The sequence below is a fragment of the Pollicipes pollicipes genome, unplaced genomic scaffold, assembly GCF_011947565.3.
Source record: "Pollicipes pollicipes isolate AB1234 unplaced genomic scaffold, Ppol_2.1 Scaffold_4740;HRSCAF=5597_pilon_pilon_pilon, whole genome shotgun sequence".
NCBI lineage: Eukaryota > Metazoa > Arthropoda > Thecostraca > Pollicipedomorpha > Pollicipedidae > Pollicipes > Pollicipes pollicipes.
Window position 1 is genome coordinate 2,042,590 of NW_023596545.1, and position 10,209 is coordinate 2,052,798.

The window sequence follows — 10,209 nt, forward strand, 5'->3', positions numbered from 1 at the left end:
TCTTGTGAGAGCGGTCGTGCCGATTGCGCCGAGCAACGCTCGCTCCAGGTCGCCTTTGTTTCGGCTCGACGTAGGAGGCGGGATGCTGGCGGGCATGTTGAGTGGTAGCGGAGTGGGAACAGCTGCGGCAATTTTCTGACCGGTCCCAAGGCACCCAAAAACTGGCTGACTCTGTTTCTCCACAGCGCGTGCCTTGAGGTCACCGGTGCGGCATGCCATTTTGCTCGTTCCTTGCTTTGATTTGCGTGAATGTTGCTATGTCATGTATGTAGAAGCCCTTAAGTTACGAAGCGACGCCTGCTTCATGTTCCTTGATGACGCCAGACGCTCGGACGCCCAACGGCGTCACGCTGCCCGCATTCCAGACGCGACTGCAGAAGCTTCTCTCCCCACGTTCGATGTCACGTTTGCATCGGATTTGGCCCATGTTTGTCCGGCGGGTCACGATAACGTGCCATATCGCCGAGCTCCCGGAACCTCCTCGCGGCCAGTGCGACGAAGAAATGCCCGAACGTTGTGGGCACTTCCGTATCGCTGGCCGGCGGTATCAGAGACACGTCCTGCAAAACCTTGTGGACTCTGCTATCGCTGATAGCGCGGCCTCGGCAGCTATGCTGACGGCGTCAGCACTCGTAGCTTGCTGGCCATGCCGCAGTAAAAGCTCCCGCGGAAGTGGCCACTCCTCCTTCGGTCACGCCCCCCCCCCCCCCCCCGCTACTGTGGAGGTTGTCCGGCACGTGCCTGGTTATGATCCTCTGTGTCCCCTCCCTGAGCTATACGGCGATGGAGATGTGCGCGCCCCCACCTATCCTTGAAATCGTCCCCATTTGGACACTTATGAACCTTACACTGTTGACTGCTACCAGTGACGAACGTTCCCCCCAACTACTGCACCTACCGCACTCCCCCGTCCGCTTTGACATCGGTGATATCTATTAAACTCACAACATTCGCACACTCTGTCAACTGACTGCGTGTGCGTCGTTAGATGGTGACGTCGCAATGACGGTGACGTGAGGAATGAGGCGTTACAATGACGGTGACGTGAGGAATGAGGCGTTACAATGACGATGACGTGAGGAAGGAGGCGTTATAGTGACGGTGACGTGAGGAAGGAGGCGTTACAAGTGACGGTGACGTGAGGAATGAGGCGTTACAATGACGGTGACGTGAGGAATGAGGCGTTACAATGACAATTGCTCTTCGACAGCCGTCCCTCCCCGATAGCCTTAGCGGCATATGATGCCGCTGCCTTGCCTCCAACACAATAAATAACACCCCAAATGCTTGACTCCAAAGCATGCCGCCCGAAGCTGTGGATGTCATCGTCACCTGCACTGTTCCCACAGTCATCAACGTGGCGGCCGGCAAGGCGCCCATGCAGTCGTCCACGGCGCAGGGAGGCATCCCCCAGAAGGCGGTGGACGGCAGCACGAGTGGCTTCTTCAACCCCAAGACGTGCACGCTGACCGAGCAGGAGACGTCGCCGCTGTGGTACGTCAACCTGCTGGAGCCGTACATGGTGCAGCTGGTGCGACTGGACTTCGGACGCTCGTGCTGCGGTGAGTTGATCGCGGTTGCGGTGCTGGTGCTGTTGGGTCGGAGTGAGGTTGGATTGTCTGGGCTTTTAGGAGTTCTACTGCATGCTCACGTAGCGCCAACATTGCCACAAGCTGCGAGCAGAAGATATGTTTAGGTCATTCTAAGTGCCGTGGCACATACGTTTTTGGAGGCTCATGATTGGTGGGTAGTTGCGGAGTGTCGGAGAAAGGAAGAAAGACAAAATTCCGGGCGTGGATGCTTTGCTCCAATACGGTGTGTCGGGACGGCCAGGTTGTCGTGGCTAACGAAACACTGAGGTGGAGATCTGTCGTTTTGAAGGAGGTTTTGCCGTTCCGTTTCTCGCTGACATAGGTGATGGCCTGAGGGCGTGACAAAACACGAAGGAAGCCTTAATGATAGCCGGGAACGCACGCACGAGTGATGCCGAGCAATGCTCAAGCCAAGCTGCGTTGCATCACAGGAAGCAGCCGGTGGACGGCAGAGGCGGGCCGGCCAGCAGCCGACCCGAAAACTAGGCAGCCTCAGACGACCTTGTTCGGATTTTGTTTTGGAGGATTGAAGCCGTTCATCTTCACTCTCCACTTTTAATCAAGCTGTTGTCATTACTGAAGTTTATCGAGTTTCACGTTGCATGACTGGAGGTCTTAACGAGCAATCCGTGCGTTTCTCGAACTGCTTTTATCACTGAGGCGTGTCCAATTAGCTCTTTCTGGCAAAATGTCCGGCTTCGTTAGCTGAGCCTTAGGTTTGTTGTCAGCTTAGGTGAAACACAGAACTTTCTCATTGTCGGGTTGGACCTGCTGACACTGTTTCGTCTCAAAACAACGTCTGTCTCGCTCCTATAACGGCTCTCTATTCAACGTACTTTGCTGCCATTGCATGTCTTCCTTGTCTTCATTATTAATAAATCGTCGCCACACATTCATATGGCTCCCGCCATTCCAAACACATCAGGGCATTAAATCCTACTCCCACACACGTAGCAAGTGATCGGCATATGCGTGCATTATTTGTTTAGGGTCATATGCTGGGAGCATCGTGTAATCTTACAACAACCCTTAATGGTGACTAGGCCTAAAACTATATCTCCGATCTACGTCGAACCAAACGCGTCAGCAAGCGCATGGGCCGTCAACATCCGGACGCCGCTGGTCTGCGCCCTCTCCTGGTCGCCGCGGTGGCCTCCTCGCCACATTCCTCGCGAGTGGGTGGTGCTCGCCGGACGGCGGCCGGCGGGGCGGGTAGCACGACCCGACGCATCGGACCGGTTCTTCCCCTGCGCCGGACCGGTCTCCCGCCACACTGCCAGTCACGTGAAGACCCGTGCCGGCCTGGGGAGACTGTTCCTGACTCGGACCATCGCGCGCGCAGTAGCTGTGCTAGCCGCTTTTGCATTGTTTCCAGACGTGAGGTTCTGATTTGATATAGTCTGCTCGCGTACTATGCTTACAGTGTGCAAAAAATCAGCTACGTTCGACTTGGCATATGCAGCACCCCCATTTGAAGCAGCGCAGGGACTAAATGGCAGATGGGCCGTGCCATATTTTAGTGACGAAGCTCCAGAACGTTTCCGGGGGATTAAAACTCATTGTTTAGGAACACTTAGGCTTGGCCACTGTGTTCACTGTCAGCCGCTTCACACTTTCTGCGCGCGCATTCCTTACACGCCACAAGCCCGCCAACTCGGCAGAGCAATATCGAGGTCAACAGTGCAGTGCTGTGAAGGTCTCGGATACCGTGAAGAACCGACGGTTGGCTCCCGTGCCTGAGCGCGGGCTGACGCCGAGCGTAGCGGTCGGCGCCGATGACTGCAGAGAGGGCCAGCGGTTGGCTCCAACGCCTGCGGACGGGGCTGTCGTCAGGGGTCGGTGATCGGCGCCAGCGCGTGCCACCGGCGGAGTAACGGCTCCGGCCAGGTTCCGACTGAACGGCCCGTCAGCTCTCACGCACGACTCCGGTCACGGGGAGAGGCGCCGGGCGGTCGAACGCCGCAGGGTCGCCGTCTGGCGGGGACCAGTCCCGCCGGCCCGCCGATCCCATCGGTTCAGTCGGTCCCACCGACCACACTAACCCCCACCTATCCCGCCGATTCTGCCGACCCCACCGGTTTAGTCGGTCTCTCCAGTCCCACCTATCCCGCTGTTTCTGCCTATCCTACCGGTTCAGTCGGTCCCTCCGATCCCTCCGATCCCATCGATCACGCCGATTCCTCTGACCCCGCTGACCCAGCCAAAAACAGATTACAACCCCACGGGACGGACGCTGCACACCTGCACACTGTACTAACACGGATGCCGCAGCTTGTCGCGTCTGGGCCCGAGCGAGCCTAGGAATGGACAGAGACTGGCCGCAACCCGCCCTCAACAAGAAAACCCGGATGTCGCGAACGCCAGTGCCAATGCTCCCAGTAAGGCATCAGCGGGTGCGCTGTCTGTGTCTGATGCATACGTTTGACCCACTTTTGTCTCCCCGCCGCAGAGGACAACATTCCGGCCACCATTGTGGTGCGGGTCGGTAACAACAGACCGGACCTGAAGATCAACCCCATCTGCAACCGTTTCACTGGTAAGCCCAGCACAGGTTATGGCGGGCGCTCTAGTCCAGCTGATACTGGGCGGCTACGAGAGGCCGGTTCTCGGAGCACAATATCACGTCATGTCCGGCGGAAGTGAGCCACAATAACCCGCACAGCATCTAGCGACTTCGACTTCGATGCGGATGGCTACTTTCACTCACTTTGCATTTGCAGTAGTGACGCTTAAAACGTAGCGTGAAAAGTCCTTTGTGATGGTGCATAGATTATACACACGTTGTGTTGGGTGATGCCTTTTTCCACAACAGCCACTGCCTTTCATTTAATGCTGAACGTAACCCCGTCGACCGCGTCCGTCCGTCTTCGTCAGGCTTCATGGAAGAGGGCCGTCCCCTGTTCCTGCCATGCAACCCGCCCATGCCTGGGGCGTTCATCTCGGTCCACCTCGAGGGACCGCCCGGCCAGATGCTCTCCATCTGCGAGGCCTTCGTCTACACCGATCAGGTGGGCCCTGAGCTACCCGGCACCTTGTTGTGTCGTGTTCGGAACACTCCGCCAGTAGAACATAGAATTCCGTTGTTCCACTACATTCCATTTAGTATATCCGCCCTCCCTCCCACTATTTTATTTCCGGTATGTTTACACTTTCGCCGTACAGCACGAGCATGCGAGCTGCAATGGCGACAACACACGTAAAGGCAAAGCATACAAGATATTCAGTCACATTAACTCACCGCATCAGAAGAGCTTCAGTTGCGCCTTTATTTCTGCAAACCGAAATAGGTAGTCTATTTTTGCTCCTCCCCAAAAGTGCCAATCAAGCTAAGCCAATCGTCAATGTCCACTCGCCGTAGAGTCCCAACCTACCGAAGACAACGTACACGCACTTAAACACGATGGCCCCACGCATTGTTCATCCAACGCAACATCAAAGTAAAATTGGGTTACGCCCCTCCCCCCCCCCCCCCGACTCTCTCCCCTGGATCGTTGACCTACAGCGCCGCCGTCCTTGTCTGACCCGGGTTGGTGGTTGTGCGCGGCAGGCGCTGTCGATCGAGCGGTGCCTCCAGTTCATGTCTGACCCGGACTGGTGGTTGTGCGCGGCAGACGCTGCCGATCGAGCGGTGCCTCCAGTTCATGTCTGAACCGGGCGGTGGTTGTGCGCGGCAGGCGCTGCCGATCAAGCGGTGCCTCCAGTTCATGTCTGACCCGGGCTGGTGGCTGTGCGCGGCAGGCGCTGCCGATCGAGCGGTGCCTCCTGTTCATGTGTGACCCGGGCGGTGGTTGTGCGCGGTAGGCGCTGTCGATCGAGCGGTGCCTCCAGTTCATGTCTGACCCGGACTGGTGGTTGTGCGCGGCAGGCGCTGCCGATCGAGCGGTGTCTCCAGTCCATGTCTGACCCGGACTGGTGGTTGTGCGCGGCAAGCACTGCCGATCGAGCGGTGTCTCTAGTTCATGTCTGACCCGGGCTGGTGGTTGTGCGCGGCAAGCACTGCCGATCGAGTGGTGTCTCCAGTTCATGTCTGACCCGGGCTGGTGGTTGTGCGCGGCAGGCGCTGCCGATCGAGCGGTGCCCCCAGTTCCGGGACCAGCCGCCAGGCAGCACCGCCACCTACAACGGCAAGTGCTACACCTTCTACAACCAGCAGCCGCAGAGCTTCGCCGAGGCGCAGGAGTTTTGTCAGGGTCGCGGCGGCACGCTGATCGACGAGACGAACCCGGCGCTGCAGGGCTTTCTCAGCTGGGAGCTCTGGAGGAGACACAGGTGAGGCGGAGCTGGGAGACGCTCATGGAGTTCACTCATTATTATCTATGGAAGATTTTGAGGAGATGTGCGCAGGGATCTGTGAAGAGGGCAAACGTGAAGAAGACGAGATAGATCTAGAAACTTTGTGAAAGGTTCAGATGATGAAAAACTGGAAGACACACTGGTGTGACAGAGATAAGGGAGAAATAGATGAAGCAGAGCTGCATGAAAATGATCTGGCAGAGCTCGAGGGTCTGAGAGGTCTCCAGAAAGTACGGACGTAGCAACTCTGAAAGAGGGGATGAGGCAGAGCTGGAGGGAGCTCTTCCGTATCCGGACACTTTATGCGAGCGTTGAGTGTCGTACATGTTGTTGTATTGTCCATGTTTGAATGACAGAGTAAGCAGTCTCTGTGTGTGTGCAACATGTGCCGTGCCCTTTGGTTTTCGAGCACATTGTGATTACTTCATCGCGCGTCTCCATTGATTGCCTACAATGCGTCAACGAGCTGAAAAGTCCAGCTCACATGTAGCCGTCTCCGTCAGCACGCGGCCAAGACTGCTGGCCTGATCTGACCCGCGACCTGACGCACTTGATCTCGCCGCCAGGGAGGACCCGAACGGCCAGTACTGGATGGGAGCCGTGCGCGACCCGCAGAACCCCGGCAACTGGAAGTGGATCAACGGTCAGGACCTGGGCGTCAGCTTTTGGAGCCTGCCCGGCGGCCAGGAAAACTGCGCTCGCTTCGACGGCACCAAGGACTGGCTCTGGTCTGACACCAACTGCAACCTCCGACTGAACTTCATCTGCCAGCACCGTGAGCAGCCGGAGTGTGTTAACCTTGAATGTCTGGCCGACCGTTGCAGCGGTGGCGGCGTTAAACAGCGCCATCGCGATGCATCTGGAGAACTGTGGTAGGAGATCGGCCGTGCAGAAGCCGTGGCGATGGATTCGGGTAGGCCATCATCGATTATTGATTTTATGTTCTTGCAATATACTACGATTTTACCATTGATTACCAATGCTCATCAATGATCATGTACCATCCAGATTGCCACAAAAAGTCATACGATCTGCGTGCACAACGTACAGCAAATTAGACATTTGTCCACCCGTATCTGACGGGTCTCATGGCCACCCACACAGTGCCGCACGAAGGCCGACCCTGTCATGACCTCCATCGATCAGTGCGTGTAGCATCGATCAGTGCGATCAGTGCGTGTGCGTGCGATCAGTGCGTGGCAGACGCCTCCGGCTTCACGGCGGGCCAGCCCAGTCAGTGTCAGTTTTGTAGTTCCTTACATCGACAGCATAGGCCGCGCTGAAAGCTTCATCTGGTCTGAAGGGCTTCTAGCCCAACAGTTCCACCTCTGATCGCGCATGCGCTGACCGTGACCGCCGACGTCACGCGTGACCAGCTGACCGGGCCGCAGAGCCGCTGACCTGCGGTAAGCCGGAGCAGCCGCCCAACTCGACCCTCATCGGCGCCCGACTTTAACGTGGGCAGCCGAATCGCCTACCGCTGCGAGGAGGGGCCACCTGCTCTCGGGCCCGAGGAGCGCGAAGTGCCTGTCCACCGGCTTCTACAGCGCATACCCGCCCACCTGTAAAGTGAGCAGTCATGGGTCGGTCGGGTCTGCCAGCAATGCGTGTCGGTTTGTGCCGTATTTGGCGTTGTCTCGGAAGAAACGAGGCTCAGCTTAACAACGCAGCTCTGTGGACGGCCATAGGAACGTGCCAATAAGTCGGAGGGCTGAATTAAGATTTGAAATCGATTCTTCCCATGTACCATGACGTAAATGGTGGCAAACGTTGACAGGAAGTGGGAGAGCCGTGTCCGTTCCGTACTTGCTACGCCAAACTCCCCGGAGTGCAAAGCAGTTATGATGCATCGAAGCGTAAATCACCCTGTATGTGGTATGTGATGTTGATTCAGCTTCTGAGAAAAAAAACGCTTGTTGCACTATACGCTCTATATGCATTTAGATACTGAGCATAACTAGTCAAAAAGTGCAAACAAGTACAGACCAAAGGACTGACAATTACGAGGAAAACTTGCGCCGTGGGTGTGGGGAACGTACCATCACCTGATGACCTGAGCTGCTCCGACCTGCCGGCTCCCTCGAGCGCGAGCTTGCTCACCGACCACTCTCTCGACGTTCCCCAGACCTGCAATGCGGCATGCCGGCAGCATCAAGCACGGCCGTTACAAGCCTGGTGAACGACACGCGGGGCTACATGTCCATGGTGGTGTACGAGTGCGATGAGGACTTCGTTATGGTCGGCCGCAACGAACTCATCTTGCGACGTCGACGAACGCTGGGGTGGCCCTCCCCCGCGCTGCGAACGTGAGTTGTCCTACCCGTGCTGCGAGCGTGAGTTGTCCTCCCCCGCGCTGCGAGCGTGAGTTATCCTACCCCCTCTGCGAGCGTGAGTTGTCCTACCCCGCGCTGCGAACGTGAGTAGTCCTCCCCAGGGCCGCAAACGTGAGTTGTCCTTCCCCGCGCTGCGCGCGTGAGTTGTCCTCTCCCACGCTGCGAACGTGAGTTGTCCTCCCCCACGCTGCGGGCGTGAGCTGTCCTGCCCGCGCTGTGAACGTGAGTTGTCCTCTCCCACGCTGCGAACGTGAGTTGTCCTCCCCCGCGCTGCGAGCGTGAGCTGTCCTCCCCGCGCTGTGAACGTGAGTTGTCCTCCCTGCGCTGCGAGCGTGAGTTGTCCTCCCCCGCGCTGCGAACGGGAGTTGTTCTTTCCCACCGCGAACGTGAGTTGTCCTCTCCCACCGCGAATGCATGTGGGTGGTCCTCTCCTCCTCTGCAAACACAAATGGTCCTCTCCATCTGTGAAGGTGTGTGTGTGCTCCTTTCCCGCGCTGCAAACGTAACTGGTCCTCTCCTTCTGCGAACGCACGTGCTGCTCCACCTCCTCTGGAACATAGATGGTCATCTTCCGCCGTGAGTGCGCGTGGTCTTCTCGCTCTGCGCGAACTCGGGCAGTCCTCCTCCATCGCGGGCTGTGGGTCATCTCTGAACTGCAACGTGGTCTCTCTCGCTCTGCGCGAACTCGAGGCGTCCTCCTCCGCCGCGCGGCTGTGGGTCATCTCTGAACTGCAAAACGTAGGCGGGTTCTCGCACTCGCGTCCTAGATGGTTCTCCGAGCCGCAGACGAAAGTAGCGGCTGTCGACACGCTGCTGGCGATGGTCTGGCTTCCGATCCTATTCCTTGTTGCGTGCTGCTGTGCTCCGTGAAAGTCTACGCCACCGTTGCACGAACACATCAGGGTGTTTCAGCCTTTTCCCGAACGCCGAATGCTCCCATGGCGGCTGTCTAACAAAAGGATGTGGCAGTGTGCACATAGCAAGCAATATCAGGTCAACGGGGAAGTAGGTCGATCACGCGTTCAGTGGCGCGCACACCCGGCTGTGGCAATGCAGCAGAGGCTCGCTGCGCATCAGTGCTGCGGGAGTGCCAATTCTAAAACCGCGGCACATGACGCATTCTCTCCCAACAGCCTTATGAATGGGTAGGCGAAGCAAATGTCTCGCGCCGACTATGAGAGGTCCATATCTGAGTGTCGTTCTTCGTCCACAGCCGTCTTCTGCAAGGAGCCGCCTGCGATTCTGAACGGCGGCTTCCGCGTCTCCACCAACTCGACCATCGTCGGCACCCTCGTGGAGTATTACTGCTTAGATGACCGGTTCACCCTGACCGGGCCTCGCACGCTCCGCTGCATGCGCGACGGGACTACAATCAGGAGCCTCCAGTGTGCCGAGGTACGACTACTACGGCCATCTGGCGGAACGTTGGGCCACTAATAGTTGTATGATACTGCGCAGTGCCTTTCAGCGTGGGAAATCCTTAACAAAATATCCATTGATTTGCAAGAACTGTGCAACATTTACGTCACGAGCATTAGCGTAGCTAAGAAAGAGCAGAGAGAGTGATTGACCTTCATGAAAAGAGGTAGAATAAAATGTTACATACTTGATCTACCAAAGATCGTAAATTATCGGGGGGCTCCGTTATTGTTACGGAATGGCTTACCGTGAAATGGCGTATCGCATGGGTGTGCTGTTCCACTTTACATTTAGGCCCAGTCACCTGAAGTTGTGTGGGGAATTCGGCGCCGTTTACCACCATTCTTGATATGGGAGACCTTGTGAGCATTGACAACAAGGCATTATTTTTGCTAAAATATGTTTTAAATGGCCGCACAACAAAGATTACTAAGCACTATTCGGTGTTTTCTTTTTGATTACGATGTTAGAATGGTAACTTCGTACCTCTGTTCATCAAAGGCATGGCTACGCTACTGGTCCTGACGACCGCTACGCTGGTTTTCTTGGGCACTACGACACTAGCCTAATAA

General features: G+C 56.8%; 1 protein-coding gene across 2 annotated transcripts in view; it reads left to right on the plus strand.

Moving 5' to 3' along the window:
• The window catches only part of LOC119098807 (sushi, von Willebrand factor type A, EGF and pentraxin domain-containing protein 1), an 82,537-nt gene that overhangs the window by 19,057 nt on the left and 53,271 nt on the right, over positions 1–10,209 (plus strand). For both annotated transcript variants that reach the window (XM_037221851.1, XM_037221853.1), the window contains exons 3-7: positions 1,350–1,562; positions 4,042–4,128; positions 4,467–4,600; positions 5,650–5,861; positions 6,452–6,660. In XM_037221851.1, coding sequence (XP_037077746.1) covers positions 1,350–1,562; positions 4,042–4,128; positions 4,467–4,600; positions 5,650–5,861; positions 6,452–6,660 — 855 coding nt within the window. The remainder of the gene's footprint in view (positions 1–1,349; positions 1,563–4,041; positions 4,129–4,466; positions 4,601–5,649; positions 5,862–6,451; positions 6,661–10,209) is intronic.